Here is a 21,740-nt window from a genome sequence, read left to right as displayed (position 1 = left end):
AGAATGTGCATTTGTTTTGGCAATGTTTGATCCTTATTTAGTCTCTGCTCTGAACATGTTTATGGATGTGCTGTAGCAATTTAGTTCATTTGCAAATATTACCATCACTGGAAAGAATGAAATTACATATCAACTGTACTGAGAAATGAAATTGCTCTATTACCAAGTGCAATAACAGGAAAGATTTTAATTTAGATTATTTTAATTTCCGCTCACAACTAGGTTGCCGTGCTTGTACAAATTTACAGAATCATTTATTGAACTGTTTTACTTCCATTGGGTCGAGACTTTCCCCTCCATTTGTGATTGATTGGTTGGACCCATCACCTGTATCCCCCTCGATCAGCACTTTAATGCTCTTGGTGGCCATCACTCTGTGTGCAGGTGGGGGTGGGGTAACCTTTGAACTAATGCTGACAACTCAGACGCCTCAAGTTGTGTGTGTGTGTGTGTGTGTGTGTGTGTGTGTGTGGGGGGGGGGTTCATGTGAGTCTTGTTTGGCGAGGCAATGTCATGAGAAGTCATATCACAGGAATATAGTGGCAGAGTGCTCCCGTTTCTGTATTGACATTCTATCCACAGGGAAATAAGACGTGGCAGACACTATGCAAAATATTCTAATATCATTCTGCCATGATCCATGTTACATGTATGTGTATTTACAATGTGGATAAAACAGCACACAAAATGATTACTGTATATACAACATGGCACTATATGTTGAGAAAACATCAAGTGATCCCAAGTGTTCAGCACACATTTACCTCACCACAGGAACAGATCTGCAATCTATAGAACTAGCTCATTGCTGCAGTGTAACAAGTGAATCATTATTGTGTTTGAATGTCAAATATGCCTTTCGTCCCCCCCCCCCCCTTCTCTTTCTCCTTTCCTGTCACTCTCAGCCATGTGTTACCAAGCAAAGCAAAGCACGAAGATCTTAAAATAAACCTTTCAAAATAAAACAGCCCTGAGATAGCCAAGTGGTAAACTCCACATCTGGGGCCCCACTGGCCAAGGACGGACTCCCACCAGAACTTTTTCTCCTGTGTGACCGCTGTATCTGCCTGTCTCATCTATCTCCACTGACTAAATAAAAAAATAGCAAGGCTGTAAGTCTAAAGATTTACTAGAAGATAGAAGTGGGGCCGCAACTAAATACAGTGTTCATCATAAATTGTGTCACTCTATCAATTGTATCACTATAATATGTCTATAATATGTCAGAAAATTGTGGTAAATGCTCATTACAGTTTCTTCAAGCCCAATGTGACATCTTCACCTTTCTTGTGTTAACCATTCAACTGTCCAAAACCCACGTATGGTCAATTCACAGACATAAAACAGAAAAGCCATGAATCTCCACTTTTCAGAAGTTGGAAGCCAAACGCCACTGTTCGGTATTTCTGTGTGATTTTTGTGCTATTAAGTGATCCTCTGAATAGCTGCCAATAAATTGTCTGCTGTATGTTAATTTTTTTTTTCATTATTTATTTTATTTGCACACAGAAAACATAACAAATACATATAGTGAGTATAATAATATATATATATATATATATATATATATATTTTTTTTTATGAAGTGGATGTGAGGGCTAATGTTAAAACCTCACCTCATAACCTCAGCATAACGATTTTTGAAATCATAAAAAATGAGAGAAAAACAGTAAAAAATTAAAAATAAATAAATAAAAATTAGAAAAGACACAAATCAAAAGAAACAGCCAGGGCAAATGTGATCGGATCTATTAACTGAATAATAATTTCAGATCTAAGAACAAAAGCTTTTGATGGAAGTGGAGTTGAGAGAAATTGCTCAAGAGCAGAAAATTAATCTTCAAATTATTATTATTATTTTTTTTTTTTTCATTTATCAAGTAAAAAACTACAAATACTCTGGTTTCAAGTTCCCTGGTATGAGGATGTTTGTTTTAGATAAACTAAATATCTTTGGGTTGTTTGTTGGTTGGACAAAACAAGACTTTTGATGATGTCACCCATTTTTACTTTTTTCACATTGATTAATTAATTGATTATTGGAGAAAATAATTGGCTGATGAACTGATAATGAAAATAATCATTAGCTGCATCTGTGGAGATGTTGTGCTCTGTAGTAAAGATGTTGACAGACAGACAGACAGACAGACTAATGAATAATGTCATGAGGGCAAACATGATGAAGTTTCTCTGACACACTTCTCTCTTTAGGGAAAATGAATGAAATGATAGTGAACTCATATGCCGTTCTGTGACCACTGTATCCCGAGGGACAGTATCGCTAAGAATTGGCTCCACCTAAACTCCCTCTCCCAGCGATGGCTAAAACTAAGCTCCTTAAATGCAGGGATAGGCTGCAGGAGCGAAGAATCTTTACTAGCAGGATTATCTCTCTTGTAGCAGCCTGCTCTACAAATGCTTTTCTATCTGGTAAACCATGTAGCTCTAAATTCAATTAGGGCCACATGAACATTTTCACGTGTGGCAAGTGAGCTGTGAAAGGGCAGCAAAACAGGCTCAGGCTGCAGCGGGGAAGAGGCGAGCGGGGCCTGATCTACTTCTGAGGAACAGAGGAGGGAACAGATTTGAGATGCTGCAGGAGATGCACTGCAATATTTAGCATTCAGCAAAGTAGCGGCTGTGTCTCTTTATCACTCAGAGTATGTCTTTCTGACTCTGTGTGCCTCCCTCCTGCCTACTATCATCACACACACAGACAGACAGACACAGAGTAAACACCATATCTATTAATTTCAATCACAATCACAGAATCTTTTTTATCTGCTAAATAGGATGACATCTGTTCAGTGGCATCCATCCAGCTACACTCACATATACAACGCACAGCCTCATTAAGTATCTATGTGCACTGAAGCTGTATGGGAACAATACAGCTCTAAATTAAAGCTAATGAACAATCAGTGGTCTCTACCTCGACTTCTTCCTCTGCCCTCCAGTCCTGCAGCCCATATTACACTTCATTATTCTTTAGGCTACCCACTCCCTCTAGTGATGGACAAAGGCACTGCCTAAGAAGCAGCCGGCAGGCAGACAGGCAGCAAATGTGGGACCACAGTAATGACAGGAAGAGTCAGCTTCCTCCGCTACAGGCTGGATGCTGTGCTAGGCCACCAGTGGGAAACACAGCGGCGGACTGAGAGAGCAACGGGGTGACGAGAACGCACAAAGCAGTCGCTTCTGCATAAAAATGACCAGCTGAGTACAAGTCTTATGCTCCGTTACAGGAAATGTGGTGGGCTAAAGTGCTAAGAGGCACACAAAAAAAGAGGCACACAGGAACAGGCAAAGGACAAACACACAGACACACACAGACACACCCACACACACACACTTGATTAAACTGCTCTCCGCTGTGAAAAAGCATGTTCGTTTGTATTTAAGTGGTGCAATGTTATAATTATCTAGGCTGGGTTTCTTCAGAGAGGCATGCTACTCTGTGGGTTCCCAACAAGGCCTAGTTTCCCTTGGCCCCCGCTCCCCTCATCCATCTCACTGGTCTGGATGATGTAGCGATGCCTTCACTCATGGCCCTACCTCAGCGAATGTTAATAATCATACACTGTGTGGTGGCTGCACCAGCAGCATCGTGGGGACTCTTTTCATTTGTTTCATTTAAGAGTCTTTTTATTTTGACATGCTACAAACAGATAAATAATTGGAAACATAGATTTCAGTTTCATACTGTTTTTGACAGTATAGTTATCTATTTGGGCGTGTACACTTTTAGCTAACTTTCTTTGTCAGTTTTGCTATATCAGTTTCATAAACTTAAGTTATTTAATTTTCAAGAAGTTAATTCAGTTTTCCTTTAGTTACCAGTTCCTGGGGGCTGCTGTTGGAGGTGCCTGGCTGGCAGGAGTCCCAGCTCCATCAGACCTGCTTAAATGGTGTTGATTCCCAATTGGACTGCACCATGTTCCTCCAGCACCATGGAGAGGGGCAGTGTGTTTTTTTCTAATTCAATTTTTGTTATTTCTTTGACAACTGTGTTTTTGATATTGCTGTTTCATTACTTTTGATATTATGTACTATACGGACATGTTTTGTTGTTATTGTAGTTTGTTTAAATGGTTATGCCTTAGTCTGTCCCCTTGTGTGTCTACAGTAAATGACCTGATCAGCCACTTTATGTTGCCGCCATCTAAGGTCAGTATGTTTATGCTTGGGTTTAGTTCTGTTACGTTGATCTCTTTTATGGACCCAGACCTATTGAAAGAGGTATTTTTTTTCTTTTTTTTGGTATATAAAAATTAAAAAATGCAAAACATTTTTCAAAAAAACCTGAAAAAAAACACCTGTGTCTCTCTGATCTATCAGCTGTCCTATTTGCATTCCCAGCACTTATCAGTGGGTTATCACCTTCAAATGATAAACGCAGTGAGCAAGAGAACAACCAGGTCTGTTGCTTTAATAACCTCTCCGTTATTATAACATATTCTGTGTCCATGTGCTCAGAACAGAGAAGATTAGCCCAGTAAGCATGTGGCTGAATGTATACATACATAATGAATATTATAGCTCACTCCAGAGCTACATGCATGGATCAAATGAAAAGGTAAGTCAGAATTCAGCGCACTGAACTGCATGGTATTCATTAAATGATGTTGGTACAGAGCACTCTCCATGCAACAAATCACTGCTTTAATTTGAGTGGTCTCATTTAAATTCCATTATGTCTTTACACTGACATGTTAAAAATCAGATAGGAACTGGAATGAGATCCATCCCCTTCATGATAATTGATACTGCTGGAGACTGGGCAGGACACACGGTGAAAATGGGGCATTATTCATAATTCATTTAAATTTATATAACTGACTTACTTTTGAAGATTACACAATAACATATTCATTGTTAAAGGGAGAGCCATGGTCAACCCAGACTACAGAGGCATTGTTGTATATTGAAGGACCAGACATGATGAATTTAAGTGAATCGCCTCCCATTTATTTTGTCTGAGACATACAGTCTAGTCTGTTGCCAAATTGCCAGATTACCACTGTGTGTGTTTAGTAATGAATCGAAGTGTTTGTCAAATAAAGATGATCTCACTGATGTTGGTATTGTACAGGTTTTGGCAATTTTTTTGGTCGTGGTTCAGCGTATCTCCCTGATGAAAAGGTCAATCCTGAGCCAAGGCTCCTGCTATCATATTGTGACACCTCTGGGATAATGTGTGATAATTAAAAGGGCTTTGGCATATGGTTGCTATTGCTAACATGCTGTGGGAATCAATGGGAGCCATTTGTGCCTTGTGGGGAAAAAAAAGAAAAAGAAGTGCCATAGTGGATGTGGATGAATGAAGCAGGAAACAAAATGTATGAGACTGAGTGTTAGGTTAAAGTTAATTAAAATTTGTCAAGTCAAAGCTGTATTAATTAACTTTTGGCACTATCAAAAAGCAAAGAGCTAATGCAACCACTACCGTATTTCTGGTTAAAAATTAGAAGTTAACAACAGTTACATACTTACACATCTAGCTGATACAACACTAGTATTTATTTGTCCTGGTAATAGCCATCTGGCAGACTGTAGGTGTAATACTCACTTTACTTCCTGCACTGTTCTGTTTTCTACATAATCTAAATAAATATCCATGTCTGTAGCTTGCTAAATGTTTTGTTTCCTTCAAAAGCTAGTTGCTAACTTTGTCATAGCACATTTTGCTAAAATGGCTGGCAGTGATTGTACCATGTCGACCAATTTGAAGTGGATGTCACAGTTACGTCACTGCAGTTGTAAGCACATCGTGGTGGCAGAAAAACAGCAGAAACAAGCAAAGTCAAAATGTCTTGTTGTGCTATTGGACGGCACAATAGGAATACAAAAAAAAAAAGATTACCATTTTTATGATTTTACAGGCTATCATCATCGAAGATCGCCTTTGAAGCTAAAAGCAGACGTTTATGGTTACAAGCTATTAAACAGACAGAGGACAGAGTGCACTGATGAAATCTCCACTGTTTATCACATATAAAGGGAAAGTAGTTACTTTAGTTAGTAACAGTAAATTACTTACAATAGCAACCACAAATCTGGCATTCTCAGTAGGCTATTTCATAAGGGTAAATTAGCATGTAAGCAGAAGTAGCATCTAGACAAACCAAACTGCTAATGGGTGTAGGTGCTATATAAACATTGGGAAAGTATCAAAACGCTTAGTCCATGGAGAAATGCACTGTCGTATTCAGACACACTGCCTTAAAAGGAGGTGTGATGTCACAACGAAACAACCACCACCCACAGCATGGCCCACCTGAACCCACTGTTCAACCTTGCAGGATTCTGTTTCTCTTTTTAGCTGAAATATTTTAATAAAAATATATTTTTATTATATATTTATTAAGGACTCTTAATAGTGTTATCGGAGCTCCGAAAAAGGATAAGCTGCTTGACAAGCTCCGTAGTTGCTGCCCAGGTAAAGCGTAATTCTGCTATAATTTCCCCATACGCCGCCACATTTACACTATGAGCGCAAACTCAGCTAAGCCTTAGGACCACACAATATCACTGGCTTTAGAACGAATGGCGACATCTACACTCGTAGATGTTCCTTCCATGCACTTGTCTTAACGTCGTTGACGGTCTCTCGTCTGCAGTCCCAATCAATCCCATTCGAAACCCCACACGGTCTGGCGGCAATGAAAGGGTAGAATGCTTCTTCTTCTCCTGGTAATCCAATCACCATATTCCTCTCTTTCTTGCCCCAGCTGCCTGATGTCCGAGATGGTCTGGTATTCTGCAGGCCACAAATGTTCCCCTGGCTTGCTTTGATGTACACTTGCATTTGATTGGTCCACTCAGAAGGTCTATCAGCTGAAGAGACTGAGCTGGAGACAGGGGCAGCGGGTTCCGCCGCTCATGCTTGGACCTGGATGTTGCAACATCAACACTGCCAGATGTGGACAATTTGGTGCAGATCCATATGATAACCTGGACCTCACAGACATGTGTAGGGTTGTTTGGCCTTGGTGGAGGTATGTGCTCTTAAGAGTGCCACTTCAGTTTACCACGATTTTAAGCCCTACAGCTGACCCCTGTCACATTCCAGTCATTTGATACATTGCGAATGTCAAAAATATTGATAAATTCAGGTTTATATTGTCCCCAAACCACAACAAAATGCAGCACCCCAAAAAGTCTCACTGTGGCTGAACAGTTATTTGCCTTATTTTCACTGTAGCCTGAAGGTATGTGACACACCAGGAATGATACTGAGCACCATTGATTGTAAAGGCCCACTATCAGTCTCTCTATGACAGGACTGGGGCAGCGCAGTGGCTACCTTCACTGAGGATTATTAGGATTTAGGAGGTTTAAGCTTCTACTTTGAGGGAAGAAATGTACTAGGAGGTGCCAGATTTGGGATGAGTAAATGCACTTTTCATCAATATATTGCACTGTAATATAAGTGAATATTCAAAACGTTCTCCTCATTACAACAACTACAAAAAAAAGGTGATAAAGCGTCACATTAAAAAAAGAACAAGCCCTCATTGATGTTGCCTTTTTATGTGCTGCTCTCAGCACGACGAGCCACACTGCAGAAAATCACCGTGCTGTTGATGCAGGCAAAAAACAGACTCGCAAGCTGGGGCATGTAAAAAGTGTCAGACTAAGGGTATTTGCTTTGTTACATGTCTGTTACAACTCAGTACTCAACATCGCTCCTTGTTTTCAGTACAACCTCGACTCAAGATCCTGTGAAGTAAGAAAACAAGCGATGAGGGTGGAAGTGGTGCCACTTGGGGATGCTTTTAGTACAGCAGCAAGAGAAGATAGATTATTTAGCTGTTGAGGTTAATGCAAAGTAGAACAGACATCAGCACTTTCTTTTCCATTATGGGTATTCTATGTATGATTATATATCCATCTATTGTATGTTTTTGCTACAGTGTTGTATTTCTACTTTTATTTAGCTGCTGGAAAGAAAATGGCCACCGGGGAAACGAATAAAGACCGAACTTTTTCAGCTCGAGCTCTGATGCCTGATTTGTCAGGCAAATAAGCCGAAGATGACAACTCTTAATTCAGAATGTCTTATTCTTTTTTTTTTTTTATGTGTTAGCGGCAGCTCACCTCCACTAGCAGCAACACACATTAACACATACAGTATATATTTTTGCACACACATGTACAGTAAGCAGAGATAAGTGCATACATATCCCTCTCACTAAAGCGCACAACATGCACTTTCAAACATTTTAGCCTTGACTCCTTGCAATAACACCCCCCGGCAGCTAACAGGAGCGATCTCCGCTCATCATTATACTGAAGCCAGACTGACAGAAGCTGAGTAGCAAAAGAAAGCAACAGCCTCAGTCCTCTGTGCATGAAGTTAACACACTTGATTACAGGTGGCAACGGTTTGTCATCTGTTGGATCCAGGTGCCAACTCTCAAAGATTCTCGAAAGCAATTATCTGCTGAAACAACACACTGTACTGTGTCAGATACCGTTTGGCAGATATTTTTTTGCCTGTCATTTTTAAACCGAGTGACCAGACAAAGAGAAGCACTGTAATGCAATCAACTGCAACAGTAATGTAATAAATTGAAATCCAAAATCTCTAAATGTAATTTCTGATTTAATCTCCACTCACTCACTTGCTTCCTGTTTTCATCAGCAGAAGTATGAACCACTTTAAGGGCTTCTCATCCATATTGGCTTAAAACAAGCTTACAGTACTGACTGAAAAGTCATAAAGTAATATCAGTCACACAACAAATTGGATCATTAGTTTGCTAACATTAGCTAAAATTAGCTACCACAAACTACTGCTCGTGCCAGGCTGTGGCAGCAAATCCTATGAATGTATTTAACTGAACAAGACTGCCCTTTATATTCACAATTACAACTCGTTATTCTTAGGAGGAAGAATTTCATAGAGTCACTTAGAGAGTCAAGCTTGACAACACAATTTTGAACTTTTGAAACAGAAGTTCAATGGCCACTTAAGGTCTACTTACTTGTTTGTCACATTACTTTTTAATTACTGTTTAGAACATGTCAGAGAAATGCTAATGCTAATTACTCATCTGTAGTATACTGTAATGCAGTATAATACAGCATCACCGCCAAGGACACCTCAAACTGCACCACAGAAATGTGTCAACACACTATGTAGGTCTCAATAAGAAGGTAGGATGAAGTATGTTGCATTACATCATACACTGGTTTCTACTGTATATAGCATGAGTGCATATACAGTATATAGCGATTCATTCAACAGGCTTGATAGTGTCACCACTGATCACTGTTTAACCAAAGGGATTGTTACTAATACCTTTACCTGGACCTATCTCACTCTCTGCAGGATTATGAGCGGGCACTGTACTGTGGAACCTCCACCCTCACAGAAAATCCCTGTAAAAGAGCATGGAGATTAATAATTCATTGATGTCCGTGACCACTCACACTCTGTTATATGGCAGATTTATATTAGCAACGTACCTGTCAAGCAGTCCAAACAACTTTTTCTGCGTCATTAAAATTTTAAAAGCTGCTCAGCATGGAAGCTGAGCAAGTAAGAGACAATTACTGTGTTTGATAGAAATGTAATGCAGTTTCCATTCAAGGAAATGAACTGCTAGCCTTGGGGGGAGGAACATGACTTATAAAAAAAAAAGGAAAAATGATTTGAGGGATGATTTATTTAAAGGGCACTTTTCAGGCTGAGTTCCACGCCACATACTATGGAAAGTCACAAGTTCAGTCACTAGCCGCGGCTGCTGGAATATTTTTTTTGTGCACAGCTTGAGAGGGGTATTAACAGAAAATAGAAATTCAAAATCATGAGCATTCATCTCCCCCGCCATCAGTGAAAGATGCTTACACAATCTGTTTGGTAATGGGAGATGTTTAAGCAGGTTATTACCATTAAAATCCAAATGGAAATAAAGAAGCAGACCTGATTGTAAAGTTAATGCAGCGTGGACCCATTTTACAGCCACTTTCAATCTCTCATAGATAAACCAGTAGATCACTTTAATTAGACAATGTGTTAATTGACTGCAGGTCCTGGGGTGTGATGTGTCAACATTAGTCTCCATCAATGACAACCTCCTCCAGGCACGACACCATTCACTCCAACCGAGAGTGAGACAAGATACTGAGAATGATAGAGGGCGTGTGTGTCTGTGTCTGCGTTTCATACCTTTTTTCTTTCTTTTTTTTTACCTGTGTGCATGCATGCAAGTTTGGGCCTGTCTGCTTGCATGAGAACAAGTGTGTCTCTTAATGCCAGCAATTTGTGTAACTGTGACCTTGTGAATATATATCAGTGTGTGGGAGGGACAGAGCTTGCTGAGGGAGGACAGACAGGGAGAGAAAGAGAAGAAGCGAATAGAGGCTGGGGCAGAAAGAGAGAGAGAGAGAGAGAGAGAGAGAGAGAGAGAGAGAGAGAGTGAAACACGGCGTGCGATCGCTTCATTGATGTCTGACATTATTAGATGCTCATCGCCTGGCCGCTCTCCCCCGACTACCCGTGTTTGGGAAATGGCAAGGGACGTCAACATTACAAGGTATCCCACTTGGTTCAGAAAAAAACGGGTCGATAAGGTCAAGATGCACTGTACCTCTGGGACTTAGAAGTCTTAAAGCTCAAAGCTCGATATTCCTTAAGTCAGTCCATAGATATTCAAACTGTGCACAGCAAGAGGAAAACAGTGGGAAGAAGATAGGCCTCCCTGTTAGCTGGCAGCCCAGATGGGGAAAAGGCAATGAGTAGAATAGAAATGAAACTAAATTAAATCTGACACCGGGGTGTACCAATGTAATTAACACACATATACTTACTCACAGAATTCTCTCTTCCCGACACACTTTCCCTCACACAGATAATGTCGACGCCCTTGTAGTGCTGGGTAGGATCGGTGGCCAAGCGTATGATTATACTCAACTCTCTGAAGTCATAGTGAGGTGGCTTCCATCAGTGCCTTGGCCACCGTGGCAATCATACTGGAAACATAATGAGGCCATTAGGTTTGGCGAACGCAGCGTTAAAGCTTCTCGTCCGACTGGCCCGGGATTCTACTACATCCATGCTTATAACTTCAAAGCTTTTAACAGCTTGATGTGATCCGGGATCCGCGGCGTGCTGCAGCAGCAGCAGCAGGTGCGATGCATTCTGATTGGATGGCCTCCCGAATGGCTTTCCTTAATGCGGTGGCGTTTCTGCGCCGAGCACTAACGAGAGTTTTAACATTATGCGACACTTATGAGTGTATCCGGTGACCTTTAACTGGAGTAATAAAATGCAATTTGAAATTGTGCTGACCTAGATAAGTTCAGGTAAAAGGAAAGCGCTGTATTTCTGTGTACGCAGTCATAAGGGTTAGGTGATTCTGACAGCAGCATGTTTTAGCCTGACACTTTTTTCCTTAACCGTATTTTTCTAGTTGGATTTCACACGATGTGCCAAGCTGTAATATCTTTCCCCCACAAAACCTCTGTAAGCAAAATGTTGCTTTTTATTCTGCTTGGCTAAAATCTGTGCCACACATTAAGCTATCCAGAAATGAAATGTGACCTACTATACATTATGTGGCTCATCCTACACATGGAAATCGAAAACTTGGGCATACAGTGTAAGCATTAAAGTGACACAACATGCTTTTAAAACCACCCTGCATGGAATCAGGAGGTCAAGAGCGAGCTAGAGCCCAACCCCAACTGTTCAAGAACTGCAGCCAAGAGTTTAGATCTGGAGGCCAGTCAAGATGGATTCTCCATTCATGTTTTGTGGCACATGGCTTCTTGCCACGACATCATACTTCCACTGCAAAAAAAAACAAGGGACAGGAAACAAATTTGTAGACACTAATTAGAGGGGGAGGGTGGAAGGGAGGAGAGATCGAGGGATAAGGGAGATAAGGCCCACTGGAAGGGATACATTATTTATGATATTCTAGTTTTTTCTCCTCTCTCTTCCTCCAAGGCAGAGGGCCACCATGGTAGCGGGAGGGAGAAGAAAAGAAACAACTTTATAATGTATTACCATCAGTAATTTAGGCTGAGGAGTGAGACGGGTTGATGGAAAGTGAGCAGGAACAAGACCAACCTCTACATCCTAAATCACATCCCCTCGCTGCAGAGAGCGTAGTTGGGAATGCTGCACACAGCTCTGTCCTTGTTGGTGGGTCTCTGGGCTCTTTCTGCACTATAGGTGGTGCATAATGACCATAGCATGCAAATATCAGTCAGGCCAGCTGAGTGTTCTACTGCAAAAATTTTTGCAGGACATGCTGAGATTCTTTCCAAACAGAAGTTGATAAATGATTCCTGTTCAAAATCCATCCTGCAAAAAAATGCATATATATTGTATTTGTCATGTTCTTGACTGCACATGTGTGTGTATGTGTGTGTGTGTGTGTGTGTGTGTGCGTGTGTGCGTGTGTGTGCGTGTGTGTGTGTGTGTGTGTGTGCGCGTGACATTTTTGTCTCCAAATGCCACCCACGAGAGTCTGCATGTGTTCCTCCACTCCTCAAGAGGGATTTGGGAATTTCAAACACACAGTCAGCTCTATTGATGACTTGCCACATATGACTGACCTGCCTCTGCGTGAGTTCTCAAGACTTTAAAGACCACTGTTTTATGCTAATTTTTGTAACCACCCCACCCCCAGTGGATGGAGAACAACAAAGACAGCGCCATGTGCCACGGTAGATGAAAAAAACATCAAGGGGTGAAAAATGTGGCATTCGTCAGCTGAAAAGCTCGCACCCTGTCCTGAGCGCCACTAAACATTCAGATATTTATGGTCACAGTTTTCTTAAAGAAACATATTCATTGCGATTATGCTGTTGAAAGGAAATCTCAATGTTCCCTTAGAAGAGATTAATGTTTCAAGATCACACTAAAAGAGGCGCTGCTCAAGCTATCCATTTTGTATTCAAGCTGTCAGTCACAATGCCATTATGCTCATGACCGCTGAGCATCAAAAATACTTCAGGAGGAAAAACTTGTCACTTTGCTGTAGGGATGCTTCAATGGAATGATGCCCATGAATATGATAAATGACAGTCAGTCTCAACATTGCTACCTCCGCATTCCCAGTTAATATCTAAGGTTAAGATTTCGACATAACCTGCATAAGCCTGAGGCAGAGACATGAAGACACATACAGCAACAGACAGAGAGCAAGAGGTAGGGGCAGAGAGAGCAAGTTGGACAGGTACAGAGAGAGACAGTGAGAGTGCATTAGCCTTGTGTACACGCCTCAGAGGACACACCATTCCCCCCCGGGGAACCCACAGCAGCGTCAAGTCCTCCCAGAGGTAGTAGCGGTACAAGACACAGCCGACCAATCTGGCTGAAATAAGACTGAGAGAAAGCCTCTAGACCAAAGTGGTTGTGGATTTATTGTCGATGCAGGGGCCAGTCAACCAAACAGCATACCAGTCAGTCTACTGAGATTCATTTACATTTATATTTTAGGCATTTAGTCCAGATGAATTTCAGTGGTTGAGCAGATAGGGACTCAGTATCTTGTCTAAAGGTCAGCGGAGCAGGGCACATAATGGCCATCCATCCAATCAGTTTGACAGTCCCTCAAGACCAGTCATTGTCTACCAAAGTAAAATGTCAGAGTGCCAGAAAGTCCTCCAACCTAAAGTGACTAACAACAATGTGATGTCATGTGAGCATTTTCTGATCTACCGCCCGCATAGTCATCATTGGATCAGGTTTAGCCGATAAAAAACTGTGGTCATTTTAAAAGAAGAGCTGCTTGGTCAAGGTTATGGGAAGACTGTGGTCATGGTGAACAGAAACCAGTGTTGACTCTTTGAGGGAACAAGATGCAATCAACAGCCTGAAAGCTTTGGTTAAAGATCAGATAATGATCATGGCAATTGTTAAAAGAGGATCTACATGGTCAAAATGAAGGGAAACCCTTTGCTCAAAGTTACGAGAAACCAAGGTTGACTGAAGTTAGGAAACATGATGCTGTCAAGTCATGCAGTCAAGAAGTGTCCTCTAGTGTCTGACTTTGACCTTGGGGAGAACCTTACTTAAGGTTAGAGAATGATTGTGGTTATGGTTAAAAGAACCACTGGGTCCAGGTTAAGGAATGACTGTTCTTAAGAGCTTTATGGTTAAGGTTCGGGTGGAATATGTTCATGGTAAAAAATAACCATTTGGTTAAGGTTAGGAAAAGTTTGTGGTCAGGGTAACAAGAAACCTATGTTGACTGTTGGTAGGAAATGGGATGCAAACCATCATGTCAAAGATGATTTATTATTTGATGGTTGTCATCTGTAAACTAAGAAGTGTACTTTGGTGTCCAATTTTGACCAACTAGAGACTTCTATTCAGTTAAGGCTAAAAAAACCATTGTGGTCATGGTTAAAGTAAATACTGGATCAAGGTTATGGAACAATCATTGCCATGTTTAAAGTACAAACCACATGATTAAGGTTCAAGAATGACTGTGGTAAAGGTCAAACAAAGTTAGGAAAAGTTTACGTGATGGTTAACAGAAACATATGTTGAATGCCTGTGGGAAACAGCATGCCACTCGCGGCCTGCAGTGTACTGATCATGGTCATGGTTAAAAAGAACTTCTTGGTCAAGGTAGAGAAAGTCATGTTTAAAGGACACACTACTTGGTTAAGGTTATGGAAAGATTCTAGTCAAGGTTAAAAGAATGGGACATGAATGGGATATGATCAACCAAATAGCGACGTCTAGCATCAAAGGTTCAGGAAGTATTGTGTTCAAGGTTAAAAGAAACTAACATTGCCTGTTGGTGGGAGATGGGGTGGAAACAGTGGCGCCCAGTATTATTGCCAGATTCTTTGTACAACCAGCCACCCTGACTTCCTGAGAGGCTTTGTAGCACAATAACAACATCATGCTTCTGTTGCTTTTGCTCCTCAGAGACAACTCATTATTTATAAGAGACAGGGTAGTTAGTCAAATGTAACCATAAAGTTACAAGTTCTATTTTATTTTATTATCATTTTTTTCAGTTGCTGACCTTGTCAAGACAGACATAACATGAAAAAGACAAAGACACGCCGCGCAGCAGCTGCCCCCCCCCCCCCCCCCGCCACTGGAATAGAACAGTTAAAACACAACCAGTAAATAGACAGTTAAGATTAAAGTGACCGAGCCAGGCTGGTCATCCATCCAACCAGCTAGTCATCCTGTTAGCCAGCCACTTACTCTTACTCTAACTTAACTACTGCTGCAGTTAAGTTAGAAGACTGCAAGCTCAATCTGCCTGTCCTACCACCCCATTCATCACCAGAACAAGCCCCAACGGCCATTGAAGATTAAGTAGGAGATCTCTCTTGAGGATGCTCTTGAGGCCAGGCCTGATTTCCTTTGTTTTTTGCCAAGAAAGAAAAAAAAAAAGACTTTGAAATAGAGGCCTCAGTTGTCAAGATAATTATTAAAGATTTAAAGCTGAGGGGCAGCGGCACACAATAACCTCCTCACCCTCTCTCTATCCACTGCACACTCACGCAGTTACACACACACACACACACACACAAATATGTTCAACTCACAGCGCCACAGTCTTCACTGCGGGTTAAAAAACAAGTTCACGCACCGTGTCATAATCAGCTCAGACAAGACTGAATATGTGGGATTTTTCTTTTTTTTTTGTTCAAATGGAATAAAGCGAGTGGGGCAGCCACAACAACAAATTAAGCTTGTGAAACCACAAAGAAGAGCCCATCGGCACCCTGTGAGCTTACATGGTTGTGTAAATGACTTTGATTCATTTTGTCTCATTATTATCTTCCTATGAGGGCCCTCTTGTGTAAGAGGAGCAGGAAATTCATCCATTCCCTGTGCAGAATGGGCTTGAATGTGGTCTGTGTCCTTTTAGAGGCGAATAAGTGTTAATGTGAACTGCTGACTGCTGTTTAGATCTACACATGCTATGGCAGCATATTGCCCTCTCTTTGACCTGTACAGTAATGTTGTGATCCTGCATGTTGCCCTCCTACACACAGAGCAAGAGGACCTATTCAATTCTGATTTTAATACTGTCACTGAGTCTTAAACTGTGCGTCTAGTATTCTTTAAGTAGTTTTGGAGGTGCTGTGGTTGTTTCAGAAATTACCAAATGTTCTGAAATCACAAAAAAAAAAAAAACTGATCTTTTCCTTCAACTATTTTATATCAGTTTTGTCACAATATCTACAATTTAGTGCAGCATTATATCCTTGAGTCCTTGTCATTATAGGCTCCATTGTTTCAGGGAGGTACACGGCTCCTCCCTGGTGATAATGCAGATGGGTTAAGACTGAACCTCCAAACACTGAACACCCCCCTTTGGAAAGTCTGTGGTAATGCATCCAGGACTGGCACCTTTTTTTATGTGCAATATAAAAACAGCACCACACAACAGTGTCTGTCACCCCTTAAGTTTAAAAAAAAAAATCCTAAAGGTCCTAAACAGTCAGTAAACCCCAGTTAATTCGGTCTTTTGAGGCTGCTAAGTTTAGCCAATTCAAAAATTCAGGAACAGCACGAAGAGGCAAAGAGAGGAGAAATTCATAATCTAAAGAATTTAAGGTCTTATCGGAGATTGAGCAATAATTTATGACTCCCTCCCTCCCCAGTCAATTAATTTGGATGAAAAATCTTCCATCAGTGAGGAGGAATGAATCATGCATTAGCATATCTCCAATTCGGTGCAAATAAATCATAAATATTTTTCACACTAACACTATAAATCACGACAAACTAAATATTAAACTCGTAGTCTCAGAGCGCGCGCTGGCAGTAGAAGAAATGCTAGAACTGAGGGAAAAAAAGGGGGATTTTCATGCGTAATTGGTGAGAGAGTCAAAGGTCGCGGTCGAATCCAGTTCACAAAAGCTGCTCAAGTCCGGCATTTAGGGAGCAGTGTGCGTCGGTGCGCATCTGTAGCTTCCAGTGCACCTGTTAACAGTGAACCACAACTCAGCGGCACGACAGAGCACCAAGTCTCTGCTCTGTGCGTCACGGAGTTCACCCAGCTGCTGAAAATACCACACTCTCAGCAAAGACTTCATCTGAAATGTGGAATCCTGAAAAGCGGCTGAATAATGCAGAGGAAGAAAAAAAAAAGATATAATCATAACGCATGGTTACTTACGCTGCTGTTTTGTCCAGACCAGTAGACCACCGCGTGGTTGTGTGCAGAGTCCCCCGTCAGAGCGAAAGTGTTGCTGGTGAGCTTGGGATCATCCTGCCGGGTATTTCCTTTCCCTTCGTCCCTGTTCCATCTGAAGTCGGACCTGCCCTGCTTCAGTCCGTCTAACAACGAGCCCCGACTCTCCGGAGCGCCCGCATCCACGCCAGTCCGGCCGGTCCATCTGCTCTCGCTGAACTCGGTAAACTCAGGACCGCTTCTCTTCGCTCTCCGGAGCGCAGCATCCTCACCCATCTCGGGCTCCCTTTCCCTTTTAACACTGCCGCGGTGACTTTCTTCGCTGGACCCTGGTGTATCTTCCTTTGTAGTAACTCCATCCAAACTGACATCTTGGGGGAACAGGGGGACATCCTCGACAAAAAAGCCTGTCTCGTGGTCGTCGTCCACTCCAGTATTTTGGTCGGTAAACCCGAGTTCCTTAAACTCTACTCGGATGCTTTTTAGGGTGCTCGGTTCCTCTGTCGGGTCAGTGCGCATCCCCAGCTGTAATTTCTCCAGGTGAAGTTGAACTGGCGACGGGCAAGATGCGCAAGTTATCTCCGCCTTGGCATTTTGCAGGGTAAGAGCGGCTATCATCACCCAGATACCCAGAGATAAGTGCAAACCTGGGCAGAAGCCAGCCCAAGTCTCCATCGCTGACAGAGATTTGGGGGGGGGGTAAAAAGGACCGTTAGAGACCTTATCCGACACCTTAACTCCCTTCTCTCAGGTCGATATGGAATAACTGGCGCCTCGATTGTCCGTCTGGTTGTTTGGGGGGGAGGGAGGGAGGGGGTGCTCTTCAACGAAACTGTTCACGTCCAAGGATCTTTGGTCGGGAAAGCCACCACACAGGAGGGAGGAGCTGTATCGCAGCCAGCTGCCGAGTGTGCGCCCGGAAGAGAGAGAGAGAGGGAGAGAGCGAGAGCGAGAGAGACAGACAGGGAGAGAGAGAGAGAGAGAGAGAGAGAGAGAGAGAGAGAGTGAGAGAGAGAGAGCGAGAGAGAGAGAGAAGCTGTCCGTGGTGCTGAGTTTCCTCCCGTTCTCTCTGAAGTTTAGATCGCGGCTGTAGTCTGTGTACAACACATATCATATCAAAAACCGACAGTTAATAAAGCCTTTCGACTTTATATTTCTTACATATTATATTTATCTGTGTAATTTCGTTACAGGCTAGTGGGTTAACTCTAGATTTACCTCGTGAGTTTTCTATGTTGAAATGATCCATTGACTTAATAACAATGTAAAAAACAATAATAATAATAATAATTTTAAAAAAAGAGGCAGAGGGTTTAAAACGGGTTTAAGCATGTTATCTACAGCAGCAAAACTTAACCACTTACTGTATTTGCAATTTACAAACACAATAGAATAGACTTGGCAAGATTTAGTTTTGGTCCTAATAAATAACAATAAAATAGCTTATTTATGTGAGGCCGTTAAAATGAAATGTAGCCTATTGGCCTACAAAGTCAAATTTTGATATTTTGATTTTACTTTATTATTTATACAGCCTATTCAATATACATTTTTGCTATGGGCATTTAATCCTGTCCACTAAACCCGCTGACAGCTAGCCCACCAAACTACAACAAAAAAAATTGCTTATATTCCTATTTACAAAAAAAGGCATAACCACAGAGTCACATGGGATTTTGGCAGCAAGCCAACCAGGTGCTTCAGATGGCTCAATCAGGCTGAGCGCAACACATTTTTCAGTAAGGTATCACACCTGGTTGAGCACACCCTGATCTAATGATAATAAAGAAATAATAATACTATTAATAACAATAACAACTTGGTCCCGTAAAATATTCTTTATTTACTGATAGGCCTTTACAGCTCGGACCAGAAACCAGCAGCCTCCACTGGTCAGTTATCTGTCGCTTCTGTCACTGTGGTGTAAATACAGGCTTCCAATCTCTCCCTCTCATACCAAATTCAACGTAATGTGAAGAATGAAGCAGACGCAGCTTCCTCCTGGCGAGGAGTCCAGGTTAGTCTTACGGTATGGGGGAAAAAAACCCGGGGGGCAGAACACTCACTGATGGATTGGGAAGAATTGGCAGGGAGTTGCACCACTCCCAGGGGGAAAATAAGGCAGCGCCTAGAGACACATGAGAGAGAGCGGGAGGCGATGGGAGAGGAGGGAACGGAGTGGGGGTGGGGGGGTGGGGGTCTGGGATACTGTGTTGCCGCGCTCTGTGCTTCAAGGACTTGGTGCGCGGAAGGAATGTGATATTAAAGCAGGAAACGCTGTTTTTGTGAGCGTGAGACAGAGAGAGAGAGAGAGAGAGAGAGAGAGAGAGAGAGAGAGCGAAAGTGGTTCCATGCATGAGTACGTGTTTGACTGTGTGTGCTTAAGTGCAGCAGGGTTATTCATTAGCCATCTAGCATGTTGTGTCCTTGTCTATCAACTTGACTGCCTATAAATTACCCATCAGGGAATACTCAAGGGGACTCTGTCTGAATTTCAACAAATTTCCAGTCCTATCAGTGTGAAACAGACAGTTTTGTGGATTTCCAACTGCAGCTGCAGAGCAACAAGACACACAGTTTTTTGTAGAAATATCAGAATGAGTCCAGCAACATGTACAGAGTAATCTGATTCCTCTTTATTCCAAAGAGCAGACACATACATTTAACCCAAAGTGTCTTAGTCGGGTGGAAATCAGGAGTCCTTACAGCTCCCCATTTAAAAAGGACTTAAGGTGTGACTGACAAGGCTTGGTTGTCTGTGGCCTGTTGTTTCCATCCTGGGGGTCAGTTTATAAGATCAAACTGAAGGGTCATGATATGGTTAATAGGATAGGAAAGCTGAAGAAAACGTTTTACACTGCAAATTTAGGCTATTTTTTCGCAAAAGTTTTATTTATTTATTTATTATTCAGACTTTCCTCTAATATTCTTTTTGTAAATTAATAATGATTAGCTCTTTAGGTCTATGTATTCAAATAAATAAATCTGTGAAGGAATAATCACAATTTAGTTGAGTCACTGTGTGATGTCATGAGTGCAGTAGTTTAATTTGAAAGGATTAGTTTGACATTTTGGAAAACACACATTCAAGTCTTTGCTGAAAGTTAGATGAGAAGATTGATCACCTTTGTATGCTGAATATGAAGCTACGGCCAGAAACCCATTATATTAGCTTAGCATTAAGCTACAGTTACTGGTGCCAAAGAAAATGTTACTGAACCCCCACCACCACCACCCCCCACTTCACAAGAACTAGCTCAAAGTTCAGTTCACACAGATTAAAATGAACTAGTTTGTGTTCATATAGTTCACAAGTTTGAATTTTGAACTAAGTTCATAGTCCCAAAAAATTAACCAGTTCATGCCCCTTTCCCTTTTAAATGAACTGTTTTAAGCTATTCTTTTTCAGAACAACCTCCTCCCATCCATCCATCCCCAGGCCCCAATCATCTCCACATTACTGTAAAGCTACATCTATAGAATCACAGACTGAGATTACTTTAAAAAGCCGTGAAAAAAACAGTGTGCATCTGTTTTTCCACTTAAACAATGTGATATAAGAGAAATGTCATTCAGCTGTATAAATGTGTTTTTTTTTATTATTATTATTATGCAGAAAGTTAAAAAAAGAGGTGCAGTAAGGATATAGGCTAGTGCAAAGGAAGTTAAATATAGCCTGTATGAATTCTATGCGACAGTTCAAAATCATAAAATAGATTACAGGCTCCAATACAAACGAAACAAATGTTTAATAGTTGCCCATAAAGGCGGTGGAAGGCGGACTTTATTACTTTTGGACAGAGCCAGGCTAGCTGTTTCCCCCTGTTTACAGTCTTTTATGCTAAGCTAAGCTAATCAGTTTCTGCTTCTAGCTACATAAGTTACATTAATGTTAGATGTGAGAGTTGTATCAATCATCTTATCTGTGAAGAAGTGAATACATTTTTTTTCCCCCAAAAATAACAAACTTTTCCTTTAATACCATGATCGCCAACCCGTGGACTGGCAATTGACTCATAGATCTTTGAGACTTTCCCTGTAGCTCCAGGAAATAACAGACAAATAAATACACAAATACATCATACCTGATCAATCTTAAGTTTTTCAAGTGCCTCTCTCTCTCACGAGCCAGCTGTTGTAATTTTTCCAGTGTAGCAGTTGTTGTATTAAAATTACCATTCATGACTATACATTAACTGTCGCAAACGTCAATAGAAAAGCATGGCGGAGGCTCCACAAAAGAAGGCAATAGGAACAATTTCCATCCAGAATGACAGGACTCATTTCTTTTTACCTTGGTGAAAGACAAGAGGGTATGTATGTTGTGCCACCAAACACAAGTACTGTCTAAGAGAGGATATGTGGAGCGGCACCACAACACCAACTACCAGAAATTCAAAGACAGCTACCCACCAAAGAGCACAAGCCATGATGGGACAGTTGACAAGCTGAAATCCTAGTTGAAGGCCTAGCAATCACTTTTCACAAAACCACCTGTTCAAAATAAGGGCACTACTGAAACATCAAAGCCAGCATCAAAACTGCACTTTGTGGTGTAGCACTTGGCCCTGCAATAGTGACATCGAGGATTGAGTCACTGTCAGA

General features: G+C 41.5%; 1 protein-coding gene across 1 annotated transcript in view; it reads right to left on the bottom strand.

The window, feature by feature from the left end:
- Positions 1–17,810, bottom strand: part of LOC111217899 (VPS10 domain-containing receptor SorCS3-like) — a 234,281-nt gene extending 216,471 nt beyond the window's left edge. Inside the window, exon 1 of the mRNA XM_022739921.1 lies at positions 17,121–17,810. Coding sequence (XP_022595642.1) covers positions 17,121–17,810 — 690 coding nt within the window. The remainder of the gene's footprint in view (positions 1–17,120) is intronic.
- Between the last annotated feature and the right edge of the window lie 3,930 nt (positions 17,811–21,740).

This window comes from Seriola dumerili, unplaced genomic scaffold (genome assembly GCF_002260705.1).
Source record: "Seriola dumerili isolate Sdu_G_001 unplaced genomic scaffold, Sdu_1.0 BDQW01000050.1, whole genome shotgun sequence".
NCBI lineage: Eukaryota > Metazoa > Chordata > Actinopteri > Carangiformes > Carangidae > Seriola > Seriola dumerili.
Note: the sequence above shows the minus strand (reverse complement) of the source record. Positions and strands in the feature narration are given on the sequence as shown.